We start from the raw sequence: 21,916 nt of genomic DNA, 5'->3' as shown, positions 1-21,916 counted from the left end.
CAGCCCGCCCCTGCTGTGCCCTTCTCCATCCCGGAACCGCCGGGCTCCTCCCGCGGGCATGAACGGCTACGGCTCCCCGTACCTCTACATGGGCGGCCCCGTGTCGCAGCCCCCGCGGGCGCCGCTGCAGCGGACACCCAAATGCGCCCGGTGCCGCAACCACGGCGTGCTGTCCTGGCTGAAGGGCCACAAGCGCTACTGCCGCTTCAAAGACTGCACCTGCGAGAAGTGCATCCTCATCATCGAGCGGCAGCGGGTGATGGCCGCGCAGGTGGCCCTGCGCCGGCAACAGGCCAACGAGAGCCTGGAGAGCCTCCTCCCGGACTCGCTGCGCTCCCTCCCGGGGCCGCCGGGCAGCGCCGAGCCCTCCGCCGCCCCTCCGGGGCCGCCGCCCTGCGCCGGGCCGCAGCGGGCTCCCGCTGAGCTGGCAGCCGCCGCCGCGCTGCGCTGGGCCACCGAGCCGCCCCCCGCGCTGCTGGGGCCGCTCCCCAAGGCAGGTGAGGCCGCGGCGGGTTCGCGAGGCTCCGGGAAGAGAGAAAGGGGCGCGCGATCCCCTCGCCCCGACGGCGCGTCCGGGTGGGAGGGGAGGGAAGGCCTGGCCGCCTCCTCTTGCCCGGCAGGAGCGTTTTGTAGTTATTGGACGCCTGAACAGAGCCCGGCTCTGATTAGCCCTAAAAAGAGTGTTGGGCCCGGTGCGAGTCTCTGCTCTGCTCCCGGTCCATCTCTGCGTCTATCCTCCACGGCCGTGTAGCGAGAAAACGGGGATGGGAACAGTCACTTTGTGCGGAGTGCGGGCCGAGAAGAGGCAGGGATGCACCGCCTGCAGGGAGGGCGAGCAGAGGCTGCTGTTCGGGGCTCCCCCGTGGTAACAGCCTTCAGCGGCCCCTAAGGAACGCGACCTTAGGTAACACGCTTCTCAACTAGCTGAGCTGCGTTCCCTTTCCCCGATGCCAGAAAATCCGCCAGGATGGCGAGGTGCGGTGTGAGCCTTCTCCGCAGATGATTGCAACTACGCGTCACACCTCTGCTTCCTGCGCCCTGCCCCGGGAGCTGCGCAGGGTATCCTGCCCAGGGCTCGGGAGGGACACGGGTCTGCGCGCACGGCCGGGGCTGCTCTGTGGGCAAGGCTCAGTCCGCCTCTTCGTCCCTCTCAGGTCGCAGCCCTCCTGCTGGCAGTGTGCGGGCAGCCGACACGCGACTGCTCCCCCGGGCCGGGAAATGGGGTTCCCCCACCCCAGATTTTCTCCCCGCAGCAGCTCCCCGGCGGTGTGGAGCCTCTCGGCCCCAGGTGTGTTTTGCAGCACGGGGTCACCGGGAAAAAAATATAAAATGCGTCTTGGCCCTCTCCAGAAAGTGAAACAAATGCACTTCGCCAGCAGGATATAAATCTGGCGGGCAGGAGCACTATTGACTTGCATGCCCCAACTTTTCTTCCCCCTGATGTATGAACTTCCCAGCTTAAAAGATTACAGTAATCACGGGAGGACAGTGTAAATCGAATCTGATAGCAATAACTTTTGGGGAAGGTCAGGCCCAAGTGAAATGTTACCAAGCAACAGGCGTTTTGTGTGCAAAATACAATCAGAGTGTATTGATGAGGAATTCTTCCCTGCCAGCCAGTCAGCACTTTCTGCCAACAGCTCTGCGAGCGAAGGGACCGAGCGGGTCTCCATCCATCAGCCCCAGGGCGGGGGAAAGGAAACTTGGGGCGAGCTGGAAGATCGTGCTGTGAATAAAGGAAACGGTGCGAGAGAGGAGAACATTATCTCCTCCAGGGCTCTTTTGTCGCCCAGCGCCGTTAAGCAGATGGCTGTGCGCTGTTCCGAGCACTGAGAGGTTTTTCTGCTCACTACTTGCGCTAAAATTGCGGTCTGAATGAAGGATGCAGTTATTTGCTCCCCCGGTTTCAGACACCGATCTCCAGGAAGGTCCCCGGTGCGCGATGGGATCGGACCCGTTTGCTTTAAGCAGAGTTTTCCTGCCGGAACGGGTCGTATGCGGAGGGACCACCGCAAAGTTCTGCTCTAAGCCAGTGAATAACCCACAGACGGCTCCCGTCGCATCTGCAGCATGGAGACACTCCTTCTCTGGACGCTGTGCTCACGTATCTCTGTCTCACAGGGTGTGTTAAGGCAGCAGTAAGTCACCAAGGCCAGCAGTTAATAGAACTGTGCTGAGTCTCCTGCTGGTTTCAGAGCAACCTCTTCGGTCAGAGCAGCTCTTTGGGGGCAGCAGCTCCCAGGAAGCACCCGAGGTGGGAGATGGAAGAAGGTCTGTGCTGACAGGCTTTTTTTTTTTTTTAGAAACGGCACCTGCCCAAACGGCTACAGAAATCTGACCCGCAAATGTTTAGCCACTAAAAAAGATCCAACAACAAAACGACCCCGAATGAGAACTCCACATCTTGTATTTTTTAGGACAGCTTTCTTGCTTTCTGATATTTCTGGTATGAGTCCGTGCTGACAACAGAGGCAGGGAAAATAGCAGGTGTGTTCGTGGTCAGGGAAAATCCGTGCTGCAGAGAGAGATAGGGCTGTCATCACGAGCAGAGAGCAGAGCCATTGCACAGCGGCTCAGCAGTGGGAATATCAAGGGAGCAAACGTGGGACCTAAAGCAGGAGAGCAGGCTTTCCTGAGATGCATTAATCTGCATAGAGCAGCTTCCCCCTCTCTCTGCGGTACTTTGCTTTGCGTTGTTTGCTTTACGAAGTTTGCCTCATCATCCTCAATGTGTAAATATGCAGGGAAAAATTGGGGTATGCATTGCTGCAGATTCCCAGCAGCTCAGTTGATTAACTCACATCTATTAGCCTACAGTGAACGCAGGCACGGTTCTCCCTTTGCAACGCTCCGTGTGTTCCAGCGGCAGGTCGGGGCTGTGTGTCTGCACGACTGACGTTTGCTGAATGTTTTTCCCATCGTTGACATTAATGGGAAGACGATTTCCTCTGGGGCGGCAAAGTGAATGCGTGGAGAGAGGCAATTGGAAATAGAAGCTGCTTTAAAAACAAAACAAACAAACAAAATCACCACCACCGGCAACAAAACGGAACATAAAAACTGGCGGCGCCCTCTGAAAGCCCCAGCATCGTCTCGCCGCGCGGAGAGAACTCCTTTGGTTGAGCGCAGTTTGGCTCTATTTCTAAACACAAAGTAAATATTTTTAACCTGAGAATATAGATATTCAGGTTTAATACGTACTAGCGACATTTCCATAGTTCTGTGCCCACGTAAAGGCGTCTCTCGTGTATCTCCCCACACCTCTGCTGATTTAACGATCACTGTTTTCTGCCCTTTTTAAAAGAAAAGCCCCATCCCGGCGGCTCCAGCCGTCCCCTCCGCGGGCAGCGGGCAGCCCCCCGATCTCTGATGGCTCTGATGGCATTTCGTTTAAATGGCCCAAATCTCTTTTCCCGGGCGTGACTCTCAGCGAGCAGCGATGCGGTGCGGTGCTGTACGACGGGCCGTCCGGCAGCGATGCTGGGGGCGAGGATTTTTGCACGGGCTGTGCGGAGGGCACCGGCTGCGGGAGGAGGGGTGGTTTTTCAGAATGCCAGTCCTCATCAGGATACCTTTAAACACACTGAAAACGAAGGTGAGCCAGAAAGATCTTGAAAATAATCATTAACTCGATGATCAGGCGCGTTTCCCATTAGGGAGAGCAAATCTTACACCATTTTATTGTTATCGTTTTATTCTTATTATTTATATGTATTTTTAGCTCCCCTTGGCACTTGTTATCAGTCGATCATTTGCAAAGCACGGTAGCTCTGACCTAAGTACGTGCATGTGGTCCGCAGGTACCTCAGCACAATCTATCTATGTGGAAATTAGGACGCTTAAATGCCGCTCCGTCCCTGGCACGACAGGGACAGAGGCAATTAGTTGTCTGCGAATGTGTAAATTGCCCTTTCATTCAGACGTGAATTATTCTTAACATCCCTTCTCTGGTAATAAATGTGTGGCTATGAAGGTGTGGGGGGATTAAGAAGGAAAGGTAGCATGATCCTCCTGTTTTGTTTTGTTTTATTTTCTTTTATTTTTCATGTAAAAGCTACACCAAGTTCTTAGCATTCTCTCGAAAGGATAATGTTACCGGTTTGTTTGCTTTCTGCATTCCCCTCGGATGCTAAGGCAAGACTAAAGCAGAGTGCATAAAGCAGTTCATATGCACGTTGCCTCACACAGTATACCTGCTTCTCTATTAGCACTGGACGGAGAGCATAACCAGCTGAAAAATGGGTACCCAGCACAAGTCGTGCACCTCAGAGAGAAGGGCGGATCCTCAGAAGGGCACCTCAGCTCTGCTCCCACTCTTATCCTCTGCTGTCCGAGCCAGCAGCACCTGCGGCTCTATAGGATGGCTATCGCTCCTGCCTCGACCAGAGAACAGCCCTTTGCCTTGCTAACTGTCTGCTCTGCTCTGCCAGGAGGCGATAGTTTACAGCAGAGGAATGTAGCTCCCGTTCTGGAGAGCATGGTGACTTCCTGCACAGCTTACTCAGACCTTGACTCGTTTCTCACAGTGAGAAAGTGCATAAATTGCACCAGAAATGTACTGTCCATTCCCAGAGTGAGACAGTGAGGCAGACCTGCAGGAGGCGAGCAGCAAGAATCTCCCATTTACATGCCTTTAGTTCCCTCTCAGTCTGGTAGGGGTGACTGTGAGCACATTTTGGAAGCCTTTGCTTTTTTTGTGGTGTATCTAGTTGCACTGATCACTGTGAGCTTGGGAAACCAGGCAAGTATTTCCACTGGTTTCTGCAGACTGTCTTTCACGTTTGTGCATTCAAAAGCACTGCTGTGTGAACACAGCCTCTGTCTGCATCAGCTTGCATAGTGTCCCCCTCCCCAGGTGACAAACAGTTTGTCAGGAAGTCAACACTGCACTGCATGAGGCAGGTCAGCAGAACAGCGTTCTTGGACAAGTGACTGCGAATAATCTCAAGCAAATACATTGCCCCCTTTGCGCATACACTGGGAAAGCAATTAGTCTTTTTATCTTCTTTCTGACTAGCAGTTTTATTCCAAAGGTTTCCATTCTCTGGCCAGGCTTTACTCATGTGATCAGAGAATGGGGCATTCCCTTTTTGTGTGTCCCTCCGGCAACAGCAAGGTCCAAGGGCTTGTGCTCAGCCATGTGCTCAGCTCTTGCTCTTCTTAGCTTCACACATGAAAGGCAAGGTAGGTACCTGAAACAACTGCTGAGGGAAGTTGCTGAGCACCCAGTCTTAGAAATATTTAAAGCCCAGCTGAGCGGGGGCTAAAACAATTAGCTCCAAATTTTAGGTTGGTCCTGCTCTGAGCAGGAAGTTGGACCAGATGCCTTCAAGTGGTCCTTTCAGATTTTTTTTTTTCTTTCTAAATTTTGTGTTCTAATCAATGAAGGCATCAGCTGTGATCAGGTTCAGAAGAGAAACCTGTGGTTCTTGCTGGGAAAGGAACTGATTTCTGCAGAACCAGAACTGGAATATATTGATTTACATGAAAAGCTCTTAAACCCTGAGCCAGCAGATATGTTGCAGTGATTCTACCAATGCTGTTGCATTTGCAGAGGAAATTTTGGTCTTCCAAGATCTCTCTGAATATCTTCATCTCACAAGTGAGGAATCACAGAGAGAAAGTGCTCAAGTTCCTCTGAGAGAACTTGTACTTGTGTGGCTCATTGCTTTCTTGTAACTAGTGAAGAAGGATAAAAGGATTGGTGTTGCACATTTGATACAGGAGAAAAAATCATACTGCTTCTTTTCTTATACGTGGAAGGGTGAGACAGATAACTGTAAAGAAGCATAAAATGCATAAATCATGTCACATTACTCTTTTGTAGTTTTGTTCTCATGTGATGTTGCAAAGAGAATTTAATTTTAGCAGAAAAATGCTTTTTTTTTTTCCCTAGGAGCCTGCTCTGTTCCCTATAAGAAGAGTCTATCCTCAGGTGTCCATAAAGCCATTTGGACTCAGCTTTTGTTGACTTCTCTGCCTTCCTTTGCAGACATCAGCGAGGAGCGGTTGGGTGATGCCAGTGGAACAGACAATGCCGAGACCTACAGTGACAAAGACACAGACCAAAGGAGCTCCCCAGACATGACTAAAGCCAAAACTTGCTTCACTCCTGAAAGCCCAGAAATTGTATCAGTGGATGAGGTTGGTTATGCAGTGCAGAAGAACGGTGGGAGCACAGAGAGCCGTCCAGAGAGCCCCAAGTACCATGCAGAGCAGAACCACCTCCTGATAGAAGGTCCTTCTGGGACAGTTTCTTTACCTTTTAGCTTGAAGGCCAACAGACCTCCACTGGAAGTGCTGAAAAAGATCTTCCCTAACCAGAAGCCGACCGTGCTGGAGTTGATCCTGAAGGGATGTGGTGGTGACCTGGTGAGCGCTGTTGAGGTTCTCCTGTCCAGTCGGTCTTCAGTGGCCAGCGGGGAGAGAACTTCTGCGGAGTCAGATGGCCTAGTTCTGCCTTCCAGCGGGCACATTTTTGAACACACGCTGAGTTCCTATCCTATTTCCTCTTCCAAGTGGTCTGTGGGCTCGGCCTTCAGGGTCCCCGACACGCTGAGGTTCTCTGCCGATTCCAGCAATGTTGTGCCCAATCCTCTGGCTGTACCTTTGCAGCACCCATTCCCTCAGCCACCTCGCTACCCGCTGATGCTGAGGAACACTTTGGCAAGAAACCAGTCCAGTCCCTTCCTGCCTAATGACGTCACCCTGTGGAACACCATGACGCTGCAGCAGCAGTACCAGCTGCGGTCCCAGTACGTCAGTCCTTTCTCTAGCAACTCGGCCAGCGTCTTCCGAAGCTCTCCTGTCCTTCCTTCTCGCTCATCGGAAGATCCTAGGATCTCAATCCCTGATGATGGATGTCCTATTGTGTCTAAGCAACCTCTTTACACAGAAGATGAGTATGATGAAAGGTCTGATTCTTCAGACTCGAGAATACTCAACACATCTTCATAGAATGACTTTTGGCATACGATAAGTAAGTGATATTTGCAGTGCAGCTGAACTACTGGGCCTGAAGAGGAGAGACATATACTCTACGAAACCCTTGCAATTGTATTAAAAGACGACTTTGCTTGGTATTGTACTATAGCAATAAAGACATAACTTATTGAATTTCTTGCACTTCATTGGATAATGCCAAATAGCAATACTCTGGCTTTAACTCTGAGTGTGTACTACAAAGGAAGACTTTACAGCCATCGGTTACGGGACTCTGGAAGATTCGTAGCGGAAACAGAAGCTCAAGGTCTACTTTGTTCCTTAACTCAGACAACTGGGGATATTAAACTAGAATACTTGAATGCTGTTTTATAAGAGAGAACTCCTCAGGACATAAGAAATCAAACATAAGTAGTTCAATTGCAGATGGACTTAAACAAGGACCAGTCATCATCTTCGCATTGAAAGAAAAGGCAGAAGAATTATGCACATGGAACTAGCATGAGCTGCTTCTGTACTGTTTGAGCTTGGACACTTTTTAGAGAAATAATCTTACGAGTTATTCTTTTCCCATGGCTAGGTCGAAACGTGTAATGTCAGTGTAAAACCAATTACAGCTGTGAATTGCATGAAGTGTGTTGTGAAATGAACGCAAGATTAAACATTGTCAGGTTAATGTAGCATGCTAAGGACTCTAGAAAAATAAACTAAGATGATGATCTTGGTTTATGTCATTTATATTGGGCAAATAGCATTTCTGAGGATAGAGAGTTGATTAATTGCCAGCTGGGGTAACAATGTCTAGCTCCAGAAATAGCAGTCAAAGGAAATCTATTTTTCCCAGTCCAGGTTCTGCCCTCATGCCTCGTAGCTTAAAACTGAGACTCAGCAAATGTTATCATGAGGGAAGCTTAGGTCCTTGGATATGTGCTACAAACACTTCCAAGTTCAGGAGAGTAAAGCTACAGTCACAGTAATCAGAAAAACAAACAAACAAACAACAACAACAACAAAAAAAGAAAACAAAACAAAACAAAATTGGCTCTCCTGACCCTTCAGAAGCATCTTCTTCCCTATGCTATAGAAACAGAAATAGGAGATAGGATGTAATAGCAGCCCTTTCTTTAAAAAAATGTTGAGTTAAATGGCAACTTTCCTGCATCTGGAAAAGTAATGACTTGAACAATTTATTGCATGTTTGCATGCATGAATTCCCCTTTTATCTTACTTACACTGCAGTGTCAGAATAACACCACAAATTGCTTCTGGTAATGAATGCCACAACATTTGTTAATTGTTTGTTAAGGTTTTTGTGCCATTTTTTGAACCATTTGCAAGTGACCACGTCTGCTTGGCAGCTGGATTTTCAATAGCACATCTCTCAATGTAGATGAAATGGATGGCAGGCTTGCCAGGTGTACAGACCAGCCCTCCTCCTCAAACCCAACGAAGGTTCCCCTAGAGGGGGGAGATCTGAAGCAAGTGGGCTGTAAAACTGTAGAATTTGTCAGGCATGTTGTCTAGTGCCATTGCTAATGTGAATGCCTGTGTTCTCATTCGGCGTTTCATACTTTGTAAAGTTTGTGTACCCAATGAATCCCACAGTTTATATTGATATTGAACAAGCACAAGCAGAAGGAGAATAAAATAAATAATGGTTTTATTTTCCTTGGGGGACAAATGATCAGAAAGACACTTTTTATTGCATATTTTTGCAATCTCTTCAGTAAAGCAATCTGTAGTTTTATGCTAGAGAGCAAAGAAGGGAAGGTGGAGAGTGGAGGAAAGAAAATTAATGGTGTTCCTTATGCAAATGTAAGAACATCTGGAATTTTCATCAATGTAGAACTGCAGTTTTGTACTGACAGATCTGCCCATACTCAATGGCACTTGTAAACAAATTCATCTTCAAGACACTCCAGACAGAAAAGTAATAGATACTTGTAAAACAAGCTTGATCTTGCAAAGAGAAAGAGATGAGGTAGTGAAGTTCTGTGCTCTGACATCATAGAGAAGTTAGGTTAGGAGAAGGCTAGATGTGAACAAACAGATCCATGAGCTCAGGTCTTGAGCTTGTGCACCAGGCAGATTTCCCTTCAGCAGAGACTTTTCTGTACGTGTCCTTGCAGGTTGAATGAATTCTGTTGGTTTTTTTTTTTTTGATTTGTTTCTTTTTTGTTTGTTTCTTTTTGTTTTGTTTTGTTTTGTGTTGTTTCCTAACAGAGGATGAATAACCTCCAGCAGGAAGACCAAACAGTGGCAGCCACAGCTCATAGTGATCTTACACACTGTGGTCTCTGGCTTTTCAGTGAGCAGAAATTTGACGTCTTGGAACTGGGACATATCTTTCAGAGAAAGATGACCTTTGGCTAAATTGGGGTAAACTGTTCTTACTACAAACACACTAGGTGAAAAATGCAGGGTTAGCAATATAATTGCTTTCTATCTTGATTTCTATTATCTATGATTTCTATCTCTTTTGGTAAATTTTTCTGTGAAAGCATAGAAATTAAAACAGTCGTTCTTTCAGGAATCATAAAATATTTTGTGACTAAATTCAGAATAACTTTTTTTTTTTTTTTTAATAAAGTAAACCTAAACATGTTCAACAAACAAACAAACAAAGAAACAAAAACACATCTTGTTTGTCTGCAGTACAACTTCTGCAGTATTTTGGATATCTAAAAGTTCCATTAAACAAACCAACAGGAAAACAAACTAACCAACCAACCAAACTGACTCAAATAAACCAATTGGATTGACCAGCAGTGGTGCCACTGAAAATGTATTTTGTTCTTGCAGATATGTTTCCAGATTGTCACTAACTGTGGATGTCATTTCTAGCTTCCACTCATCATGCAGCAAGGATCTGGAGCCCTTGGCATTTTGGCAGGACCCCATGGCACTGGAGTTCTGCTCCTTATGTCTTTACTTGTGGGAAATGCCCACTTCCTCCTGCCCTTACACTGTGGACAAATGGGAGATGTGGGAACCCCTGCTCTCCTATGCTCTATCCCATTGTATCCCATCGCATCCCATCGCATCCCATCGCATCGCATCGCATCCCATCCCATCCCATCCCATCCCATCCCATCCCATCCCATTGCATCCCATCCCATCCCATCCCATCCCATCCCATCCCATCCCATCCCATCCCATCCCATCCTATCCCATCCCACTCCTGGCACCTGTCCCACATGCACTACCCTCTCACACCTTTTCCTTTGCCTCAGCAGTCCTTCCCGAGGACACCTTTTCTGCCTCAGGCCATGCACTTCCCAGCCCTGGTCCCTGCAGTACCACATCCCAGCCCTGTGTTTTCTGGCTTCATCTCGTGGTTAAAAGAGGGAGAAGATGCATGGCTGAAGAAGTAGGGTTGAAACTGGAGGTACTGGTTGCGTATTCAGAAACCATAGAGAATGAATTTAAGCATCGAGAAGATTAGCTGGAATCTGGTGAGGTCTCTGCTGAAGTCCTGCAACTAGAGGCCCTATTTCACTTTTATTTGTTATTTTGTAGGGGGCGATACCTCATCCACGAGTCACTTGTAGCAAGAGGACTTACCCTCATTTCAAGGCGCCGTTCCTGCGCCGGGTGCGCGGCGCGGCTGAGCCCAGGTACCTCTCTGTAGCGCTCCTCCCATCAGGACGGCTCACCACCCACCCGCCTGTGCACGCAACACAGATGGGAACGCCGCAGGAAGCCCCTCTGCCTGCTGCTCTGCGCTCAGCCGCCCCGCGGGGCGGCTAGAAGCGGAACACAGCGCTGTGCTCCGCGGGGCCGCGCTGCCCCACGTCCCGCCCTGCGGCTCCGCGGTTGGCGGTGCGCTCCCCGAGGCCCCGACGTGCCCTCCTTGGGGCCCCAGGGCCACCTCCACGACGTCTGTCGGGCTCCCGGTGAACAGGTTCGCCTCGCGTTCGTGCTGACACGTTTGAAAAACGATTTTGATTCTCCCAGAATACTGTTTCTGTGATTGATTCTTCATGTGGACGTGAGTGGGGGAATAAGATTGATGCTAAATTTATATGTTAATTTTAATATTGAAGCCATCCTGTATTTGAAGAATAAGATCAATTCTTCAATTTCATTTCTTACTCGATATCACATACTGTCATTACTGGAAAATAAAATTATTTCTGAATGCACACTATCCAAACTTCAATTCTAGCGGACCTATAACTCTGGAGCATCATTCTTCTCCTTTGCTTATAACCAACTAACTTAATGCAGTATCTTAATGTGCCTGCACTCATCTGCCACAGGCAGATAACAAGCCTCCTGCCCCAAACATATTTTGATAATGCACTGTCTCAGCAGCTTTGTGCCTGACTCAGCAGCTCCAGGCAGGCTGCTGTTGTATATTGGAAATCTCATCTGAGAGCTGCGTCCCTTATAGAGACTAATTCCATTGACCTCCACAGTATCATAGTACCAGAGCGCTGTAACCAGAGCTATGTGACAAACGTGGACATGCAGTGTGAATCCTGACATCACATGGAAGATCAAACTTTTATGCTGTGCCAGGCTGTAGACCTTGTAGATGGTGAGTTTAAAGCACCATATGCTTAGAAAGATTGGGACCTACAGAGGGACATGTACTTCTAGGAGCTGCGCTGCTGGAGTCTAGGCTCTCTTAAAGTTGCTACAGAAGGAAAATACGTACAGAGCCTTTGGGAATGTAGCTTGTTATCTCTGTCTTTGTGGGCAATGAAGATGACACATGGGCAGCAGGAACTCTCACAAGGGCACGATCTCACAGCTCAGTATGAGCTTCAGATGCCTCTTTTTCCATGCCCATGAGTTAAAGATAACTGCTACAAGGAATACACAGTTATTAGCTGCAAATTTTTCAGTGCTCTGTAAGAACTTAATACTCTGTAAAACTCACAAACAACACAGTTGTCAGGATATGTAGTGTAACGTATTTATTTATTTATTTGTTTTCTCTGCCAAAGAAAATCGGGAATGTCATCAGCTTTTCCATAGCATAAAACTGAATATAAACAAGGAAAAAGCTTAAGCTTCTTTTTCCTTTTCCTTTTCCTTTTCCTTTTCCTTTTCCTTTTCCTTTTCCTTTTCCTTTTCCTTTTCCTTTTCCTTTTCCTTTTCCTTTTCCTTTTCCTTTTCCTTTTCCTTTTCCTTTTCCTTTTCCCTTTCCCTTTCCTTTTCCTTTTCCTTTTCCTTTTCCTTTTCCCTTTCCTTTTCCTTTTCTTTTCCTTTTCCTTTTCCCTTTCCCTTTCCCTTTCCTTTTCCTTTTCCTTTTCCTTTTCCTTTTCCTTTTCCTTTTCCTTTTCCTTTTCCTTTTCCTTTTCCTTTTCCTTTTCCTTTTCCTTTTCCTTTTCCTTTTCCTTTTCCTTTTCCTTTTCCTTTTCCTTTTCCTTTCTTTTTTTTTCCTGTCAAAAGCACAAATACATCAGAAAATGACATTTCTCTGTATCCAATCATCTCATACTTCCTTGTGCTGTTCTCATCTGTGTGATCATAGAGTAGCTATCATTAGCTATCATTTTGTGAACAAATAGGAATGTAGGGATTTAGGGATGATTTGCAGGACTTTGGTACAAATACTGGTAATGAGGGAGAGTGGGGAGACATTCTAACTATCAGTGACCTTTGGGGAGCAGTATTGCCTCGTGTTTTTAGAGTGATGTGCATGCTGCTGCTATCTTCAAAAAGGAATGGGGAGCTCTACAGCAGAAGCCAGGAGGTGAGCTGGGCTGGCCTCTCTCTGCCTGCCTGTGCTCCTTTCTTTCCCCTGGAAAGCTCACTACGTGAGGTTTTGGCAGGCTTCCTTGATGTATAGGTATGGAAAGCTACAACTAACTCCCCAGATGATTGGTATGTACTTGAGATCTGAAATCTCAGGCAAATGTTCTGCTTGTTGAGTTATTGTCTGGCATTTGCCTATTTCATGATTTGGCCATCACTGCTGGATGCTGTTTTAACAGATTTTCACCATTTCTGCTGTCACACTGGTCTGGCAACAGGGGAAATAGCTGTGGCTGTGACTGTGGTGAGAGCAGCACAACCACCCCATCCGGCTCTGAGTCCTCACCTCCTCTGCAGCATTGATTCACAGACCCTTGCACACCCTAAGAGCAGCAGCCAGCAGCCAGACATGGTGACCTGGATTTAATTTGTATGCAACTGAATATAATTAGTCCCCACAGAAACTTGGGTTGCTTTTTTGTTTCACAAAATATAAATAAATAAATCACTGATGATGAAGATCTGGCATGTGCTCCAGCCTTCCAGCTCAAGTCCCCCCCTCCTCATGCTGGCAATGTGTGAGTTCATCTGAAAGTGTTTACAACACATTTGAGTGCTCCTTGGGAAGCACTCCTCGGGAAGCATTATAGGCTTGGGGGAAGTGGCTGGATGATTGTCAGGAGGAAAGGGACCTGGGGGTGTTGGTTGATTCTTGGCTGAACATGAGCCCACATGTTCAAGAGGGCCAAGAGGGCCAATGGCGTCCTGCCCTGCATTAGAAATAGTGTGTCCAGTAGAAGCAGGGAGGTGATCATCCCTCTCTACTCAGCTCTGGTGAGGCCGCACCTCGAGTACTGTGTTCAGTTTTGGGTTCCTCACTACAGGAAAGATTTTGAGGTCCTGGAGTGTGTGCAGAGAAGGGCAACAAAACTGGTGAGGGGTCTGGAGCACAAGTCTTATGAGGAGCGGCTGAGGGAGCTGGGATTGTTCAGTCTGCAGAAGAGGAGGCTCAGGGGAGACCTCATTGCACTGTATAACTTTCTGAAGGGAGGTTGTAGTGAAGAGGGATTTGGCCTCTTCTCCCAGGCAACGAGCAGGACCTGAGGAAATGGCCACAAGTCGTACCAGAGGAGGTTTAGATTAGACATAAGGAAGAACTTCTACTCTCAGAGAGTGATCAGGCACTGGAATGGCTGCCCAGGGAGGTGGTGGAGTCGCCGTCCCTGGCAGTGTTCAAGAGGTGTCTGGATGAGGAGCTATGAGATATGGCTTAGTGCTTGTGGTAGCAGAGGTAATGAGAAGATGGTTGGACTAGATGATCTTGCAGGTCGTTTCCAACCTTGTGATTCTATGATTCTATGAAATGGGCTTGTGTTTTTCCCCTCCAAATGTCTGTAACTGCAACTGTCTTTGAATGCATCACTGAGCTGAGCTTTAGAGGAGAAAAAGGTCATTAACGTGGTCATTAATGACCACAGTATGTGTTATCCAAGCATATGCCTAAGGCAAACACAAGTACAACAGTATTGCAAAGGTTAACCTGGACATCAAATTCATGGCCTCGTCCTCGACAGAATAAAGCCTCCTGGCACCGTTTCAGCCCAATCTGGACATATACCTTAGGGCAGAGAGGAGTGACGTTCCGCAGGTGGGAGCCGGGCTGAACGGGATGCGCGGCATCCCACCGCTTAGTTCGGAACCTCTCCCTCGGACAAACGGCCCCATCTAGCGGCGGTGCCGCGCGCCGTGCCGGACCCTCAGTGACGTCACCAAGGGATGGTGTGACGTCACAGCACGGGGTGTCCCTTCCCTAATCCCGGGGAGCCCCAGGAGCTTCCCTGTGTCAGATCACGATAGGTGATAGGAGCAGAGCGGGGATGGGGGACATCGCACCCCCCCCTTCCCCAAGTTCCTGCAGCGCTCCCTGAGAACCTCTGAAAGCGCCTGGTGCTGTGAGCTCCTGGAGGAGCAATTTGTGACGGGGACCTGCCAAATGTTGCTCCTGGTTTTGCTGGTTTTTTTCGCCGGCTGGATTTACTGTGCGGTCTGATATCAAATGCATGACAGTAGTTTGAGGCACGGGTGATGACTGCCAGGCCCTCTGTCAAAAGAAAGACAAGTCTTTTGGCAAGCAGTATGCAAAACAAACTGAGCTGTTCTCCAGTAGCAACCCAGAAAGACTCTTGGATTTTGCACTTTGTTCATAATTTGTAAGCGAATACTCAAGCTATCAAAATGGAAAATAATACCAATAATATCTTTACCATCTCTCTCTCTTTCTCTCTCTCTCTTTTTTTTAATGTGAGGTGAATAACAATTCTCTTCGTCATCCCCAGATTGCTGTATGGGAGCCAGCCGAGATGTCGCCTTCCTGCTTTTGGTCTGGCAACCAGCTACTTTTCTGCATCAAACAGCCTGGTGACCCAGTGGTGGCTGTCATCATATGGTGAAGACATCATTTCCTGTTCCTGCTCCCCCTCAACCCCATCTACACACTGGTCAGATTCGCACCAGTGCTCTGAATTTGCAGCTGCTCGAGGGAAGTTCTTCCCACGGCCACACACACTGGAGATAACTCACATCTAGGATTGGATGTGAGCCCTTGGCAGGTCCCTACATGACAGGAATCCAAGCTGTTTTGAGATCTTTCAGCAAATTAACCATTTCACAGCCATCTTTTCTGTGGGTATTATCATAAAGCAGCAGAGATCTTATCTGGGTCTTTCACTGTTAAGTGCTGGTTTGCGAGCAAGGGCTGCTCTGACATCTCCTTATGCCTAACAACTTAAGGGTTCGTTTAGAATATAAGCAGAGAATAAATTTTCCCCACCATTTGTGCTGGGAGTGAATTATTTTGTAAGATTCTCAGGGAACATCAACCCTTCACCTCTTTGAAAATTTTCCTGTGATGCCTTAAAGTAGTTCATATCTATACCTAGGTCTAGAAATCTCCACAAGGGGAAGGAGGAACCTGCAATCAGGCAGTGCCACATCCATGCTCAGAAGAGGATGTGTGACCATCTTCCTGTAGGGACCTTAATGTTTCCCCACACAAAATGACTTAGACCTTTGCTTTTCAGTCTTCTGCTAACACTAATCTTGTAGCATTTCATATGCCTTCATTCTTACTTAGCCTTACTGACATGCCTATATAAATCAGTGTAACTTGTGGGGCTGGCATGGTAGATGTGGTTATTCAAGAGGCCATTTTCACAGTTTAAGGCCAAGAAGTTTTCAAGTACTACATGGAATTTGTTGCTTGTAAAGGTCAGCTTTCATGGTTCACACTGCAACACTACCCTAATCCTGGTCAGGATCAGCAACATGAATGATGACAATGATTCTGTTTCACCACCAGGGTCCTCTGTTTCACTGGCAAAAAGACTGGAGGCAGGAATAAGGCTGTGGGTTGGCTCTTCAGGTGCTTTTTCCTCTGATGAAATGAAGGCAAGCAAATGATAGATCCAACTGTGCAGCCTTGGGTGTATGAATCAGTATTATCTGCTGGCTGGCGCTCCTAGTAAATTTTGCACTGAGAAAGTGGTTTTGGTGTCACATTTGACATAAGACTCAGGCTGTCATGGGATGTTTTGGACCCATCCTGTACAATACTTCAAGGTCTTCAGGAACAAACAGCCTATTTCTAATTTTGCACTATCATCTTTATTCATCACCATGCTAATTGCTGGGTACCAGCCTTTCTAGATCTGTGACCTTTGAATCACAAAGTAGCTCCTGAATAAATCGTCAAACCCCTAAATACTCTCCTCGGAGTAGTGTGCCTTTTTCAATACACATCCGAAGGCCAGAAAATCAACTGATAACTAAACACACTCAGATTGTTAACATCACTATCTTGCACACAGACACACAGCCATTACTAACGGCCTTGGAAGACAGCTGCAGCAGGAACTACCGCAGTCCCCGACTCCATCTAGTGGGAAGAGATCAGAAACAAACAACAACATACAGTGCTGTGTACACATCCACTAGCTTATGCATACAGTTTAGACGAGCTTACACCACGCATACATGCGTGCTCATGACTTGGATTTGAACTTCTCTTTCACAAAAAGGTGTTTTGTTTATCCTATCTGCCTGTGGAAAGGGCCCCTATCCCACCCCCAAAATAAATGAATACCCGACTAAGTATGCTTAGTCCTTTGACTCATCAGGTGTGTTGAGTGTTAGAATATTTAACGATGCTCTTCTCCACTATCATTCAGCAGACTTATTCTTCTTCTCTGCTTGCACAGTGTATATTGCCAATTTTATTATTATTATTTTTTTCAGTAGAAAGAAAGGCAACAGTTGGAAAAAAGTGGGCTGGTAGCTAATGAATCCAGAGATATCTAGCAATGTCTGTGATATATGTGAGTAATCTGTACGCTGTTTTAAATGAGGTCCTCTGTGCACATAACTGCTGAATCCTATGAGCTGCTTTTTGATGTGAGCAGGAAAGCCTTTTCCTCAGCCAACTCTGATTGAGATATTTGAAGACCTTCTTTTGATACTCAGCATCTTGAGCTCCCTTAGTTATAGTCCATATTTGATTATTTCAGTGTCCTCTGTCTTCCGTCATAGGATAAACTGTAAATCTGTCCAGAAAGTGGAGACAGGGCAAAATACAGCAGTACTCTTGAATTTTTCAAATGATGAGCATTTTTTACTTAAAACAAAATCTGTGGAATAGTGGAATTAAGGTGTTCCAAGGGTTTCTTTTTCTCTTTGTACCAAGTAGTCCATGCTACACCCTCCCTGTGGAGTTGCCATTTTGGTAGGAAATGTATCTAGAAATATATCTTATTTGTCTTAAAAATATCCCAACTACACTGCCCTTTGGTCTTAGTTATTGAAGCATGGTAGTGGCACTGTAAGTTTGATTTGTTGGTAGGATGTTTCCCAGTCTGTGAAAATAGCCAAGGTGTCTGCTTAAATGAGCCTATCTCTCTTCCTGCTTTTTGATAAAATCATAGGATCTGACAGTAGGGCTGGATAGGTGAGTACTGAAACAACCAGTCATGACCCGTGTCTAAATTTAACTTCAGGTTTACATATGCATATGCTAATACTAGTTGTGTAAATCCATTTTAGGTACTACTGCTCTCGGATGTGGTCTTCTGATGCTAGCAGTGCTTGTGTTTAATATCATACTGAAAGTCTTGGTCCCAAGGAGCAAATGTTTGTGTTACCCAGCATGTTAGGATACAATGAAAAACACAAGCTTAGGCAAAGTCAGCAAGTGTCACAGGTGCTAGTGAGTCAGGAGGGGACTGAGAAATTCCCAGAAGACTCATTTGACTAAACTAAGGACTGACTGAAACTGTCAGGATGAGAGCTGATCGGAGATGGCCTGGGCCACCCTTATTAATGATAGCATTTGGTGAGATTGAGAGTAAAGAATATAGCTTTGTGACAAACTTTTAACCACCTCATTCTCTGTAGTAGGTGTGGGGATGAAACTGCTGGGAGACAGGTTGCTGTGAAAACTGGATCACCCACTTCTTCTTTTAGGTCTCTCTTCAGGTGATCCCTACATTCTAAGAGCACAGAAAGTTCCTCTCGTCACCACTTCTGCTGATTCCTGTTGCAGCTCCAGGAACTGGAAAGCTTGGTCTCTTTAGCATCCTTTCTTTCATTATGGGGAGAGTACACAGTGACATGCATTTAGCCAAATTGTTACTACTGACAATACAGCATGACTGTCTAATTTATCTGGTCATATCTACCCATGTGATATATGTCTGGGACATGGGCAGAAGACACACACAGTGGTCTACTCTGGCCTAGTTGCCTCATTCCATGGCCTTGACAAACAAATTTTTGTATGGTTGTTCAGGAGAACCTAGTTGCCCATCTCCAGTATGCAAGAATGGTGAGCAATGCAAGTGGCCATAGATTGGTTTTCTAACCTCGTAGTTGGCTCTTTTTTGGTAGATCCAACCAGTGCTGTTTCTGCTCTAGCATGTTTTGAGTTTGAATAGGATCTACATTTTACTGATTGATTCTGCTCTTTGTGTTACTTCATTCTCAGGTCTTTGGCTGACCTGGAGACCCACCAAAGGTGTATTTAATAAAACAGCATTGCATTGCTGAGAAGTGAGTTCACCATGTAACACTTTTTGCTGGTGTGCATAAAATGAAGACTAAACCAAGGACAGTAATACCTTGAATGTGGCCTCAAGTGGATTTCCTTATGGACTCCTCTGCTGAGTGAGGTGTTTTCTGATATTCCCATTAACAATAAAATTTTTTGGAACATATCCTCTTTCCCATTCAGTAGTGATATTGCTCTGAGATACAATGCAGAAATAACCATAGGTTAGCAAAACTCATTCCATGACGTGTATGTCAGTGTGTTAATATTGTTGCAGGGTTTTTGTGGAGGAACCTAGAGCAGATTGTTTTACCACAAGAAGCTTTTCTTAAAATTTTCCTTCATGTAGCATTAAGTACCAATGTTTGCACAAAATAAATCCCCTCACATTTAAGTAAAATACTTTCCTTATGAACGGTGCCCTGTGCCTTGACTTCTGACTCTGCCACTGCCCTCTAACAGAGATGCTGCATTATTAAGCTCAAAGTACCTTACAAGGATAGTTCTATGTTTATGACTGAGCACAGTTTGCACTGGTAAAAGTCCTGGTTCTTTGCCACAGGCAACTGAAAATAAAACACTGAAAAATGCAATAAACAGATGTTCTGCCTGCCATAGGAGTTCCCAGTTTCTCCAGTATTTATATCCCACACTGCCTCTTTCTTCCTATGATCAAGGCCTTTTTTATTAGAGATGTGCCAAGCCATAAAGACCGTGTCAGCCCTTTTAGCTGTGTCTGTTACCCTCACATGTGAGAAGCAGGAAATGACTGCAGAGCACAGCATCCTGCAGAGGATTATGATTGGACCTGCCTGCTTGTATTTTGGCATTGCTTAGAGGCTGCTGTCAAGTTTTAGTGCTGCAGTGTGCAAAGTTCAACATAAAATGCAAGCTTGTAAGCTTGCACTGCTAACACTACAGAGCCAAAGGATCATTTACCTGGTTGTGCAAAAATGTCCTTGCCTAAGAGCAGGCTGCAAAGAGTCACCACTGTACTCTGATTTTTATCATCCTTGTCTGATGTACCAAGAGCTGATGAAGTGATCTGCAGTGCTGGAGTGCCTTGTCACCTGCTGATCTGCCTTCTCTGCAGCAACAACAAATTGGTCCTTCATGCCAGCACATCCAGCTTGTCCTGGGTGAGTTACTCATGGTGGTTCAAATGCTGACATGGTAGACCTTCTATTGTGACATGCTGTGTATTGTGGGACCTACCATAGCTCTGATAAATATCCCTCTCAATGTTGTTAGTTTTTAAAATTATTTGAGATTGTCTCTTAGCTTTGTAGTTGTGGAAAGCAGCACCGTTAATGGTGATCTCATCCCCCCCCAAAAAACGAAAAACAAACTGAAACAAAACCAAAACCAACCAACAAACAACAAAAAACTCACAGCAGTTCTTAAAGCATTCATTCAGATGACAGTGTGAATTTAATATACTGAAAATATTTTTGCTCCAAGCAAGACATGGAGTTACCATCTTTACTTTTCAAGTTAAAATAGAATTTCTTTTTGACTGCCAGTACAGCAAGATCAGCACAGTGAGTAGAAATCCATACAGTTTGCCTGCTTCACGTGGCAATGTAGAATTTTCTTGGCTTGGTTGAGACTTGAAAGTGAACAAAGAGAAGGCTTTCCTACTGCAGGAACATTACTTTCACTAAACTGAACTCAGAAGAACATCCTTGGTTTGTCTGTAGGTCAATAGGATCAATTAGTGACTTGACTAGATGACCTATAAATGTCTCTTCCAACTCAAATGATTCTATGATTCTATAATAATACACACAGACAAATCCACTTCAGAGATATGCATATTTAATCCAAACAGACTCAGTCAAACTACCCAGGCATAATTCAATATAAAACTACAATTTATAGAGTAAAAATAATTCAATTACAATCTGGAACTAGCTTTGATGTTTCTTCACTGATTGTAATCATCTACTTGATTTAATATTCCTGGAATTTGCAGCAAATTGGCTTCTACATGGGGCCCACTCAACTCATTGTAATCAGGTCAGCTGCTACTGTTTGTGAGCTCAGCTGCACAAATCATTTGTGTTTCCATATACTGTAAGTGATGCCAAAAACTAAACAGAAGAATATCAGGCCAGAATAAGGCCCATGGCTCTGCTAATTATTAATGTTGAAAGATAATTCCATGCGTTCATCCAGGATACAGAATCACTGCAGAGTATTTGTTACTACTGATGATGACCACAGCAAGAAACTGATTTGCTGGAAAGTGATGTTGGCATTTGTTTTTGCATTATTTATGTGGTCATGCTTGTGATGGAATTTTTGAGGGTAATACTAGGAAGACAAGCATTACCATATCAGGGTAGTTTTGAGGCAAAGAAGATTGAGATGGGGATCAAGGATACGTGCAAGAAAGACAGCCATTCCTGGGGCCATTAGGTTGCTGTGTGATTAGAGACAGATTGCATTAAAACAACAACAACCAAAACAAAACAGAAATAGAGCTGCTTCTGTCTTCTGGAGGAGTGATTCTTGAAGCTGAGTGGTCCTCTTCCACAGTGTTGAAGGACAAGTAATCTCTGCATCTTGGGGAGGGGAGGGAGGACATCTTAGGGGGACATCTTAGGGGGCAGAACTGGAGTTTTTGTGTTATTTGATGCATGAAAGGATCAAGGTGTTCTCTTTTGCTATGGAAAAGGTGTACTCAGCCTCTCTCGCTGCTGTTTCTCCCCGTTTGTTTTAGAAGGGTCTTCCAGAAGCTTAGCCCATTGCTGATTTGTGTCTCTGGATTGCAGAGAGGAGTTTCTCTTGCTGGCTGGTATGGTAGAGTGGAGAGGGGCATGGGGCAGGGGCAGCAAACAGCCTGACTAGTTCTCTGCCTTTCTCTTGTGAGGACTTTCACCAAGAGGTAAAACTCTTCACGTAACTCCCACCAAACTCTGCACTCCACCTTCTCCACCAGAAGGCCCTGGTGCCCAGCCTGCTGCTACTACAGCGCTCCTCCCAGGAGAGCACTGGAAGGAGCTTTGATATGGGACACCAGCATGACCCTGGCCGCAGCGCAGAGCGGAGAGCTCTGGGCAGGGTCTGTCTGCCACTCCTATCAGGAATGAATTAGAAAGTTTCATTCTTGTAAGTGATACTTTTTTGAGTAAACATCCCTGGGTTTCTGTGATGTGTAACTAA

The 21,916-nt window shown here is 46.1% G+C and overlaps 1 protein-coding gene across 1 annotated transcript; it reads left to right on the top strand.

The window, feature by feature from the left end:
- The first annotated feature begins 58 nt into the window (after positions 1-58).
- On the top strand, positions 59-7,688 carry DMRT3 (doublesex and mab-3 related transcription factor 3). Its single transcript, XM_052701067.1, has 2 exons — positions 59-497; positions 5,993-7,688. Exons 1-2 carry the CDS (start codon positions 59-61, stop codon positions 6,955-6,957), a joined length of 1,404 nt encoding a protein of 467 aa, XP_052557027.1. The 3' UTR covers positions 6,958-7,688.
- Positions 7,689-21,916: the final 14,228 nt, after the last annotated feature.

The sequence above is a fragment of the Tympanuchus pallidicinctus genome, unplaced genomic scaffold (genome assembly GCF_026119805.1).
Source record: "Tympanuchus pallidicinctus isolate F22 unplaced genomic scaffold, pur_lepc_1.0 scaffold4, whole genome shotgun sequence".
NCBI lineage: Eukaryota > Metazoa > Chordata > Aves > Galliformes > Phasianidae > Tympanuchus > Tympanuchus pallidicinctus.
Note: the sequence above shows the minus strand (reverse complement) of the source record. Positions and strands in the feature narration are given on the sequence as shown.

What these genes read in the sequence shown, in the direction of transcription:
- DMRT3 (XM_052701067.1), top strand. Translation starts at nt 59, where the DNA reads ATGAACGGCTACGGCTCCCCGTACCTCTACATGGGCGGCCCCGTGTCG. An exon ending in GGGGCCGCTCCCCAAGGCAG is followed by an intron (nt 498 to 5,992) that starts GTGAGGCCGCGG and finishes CTTCCTTTGCAG; the next exon opens with ACATCAGCGAGGAGCGGTTG.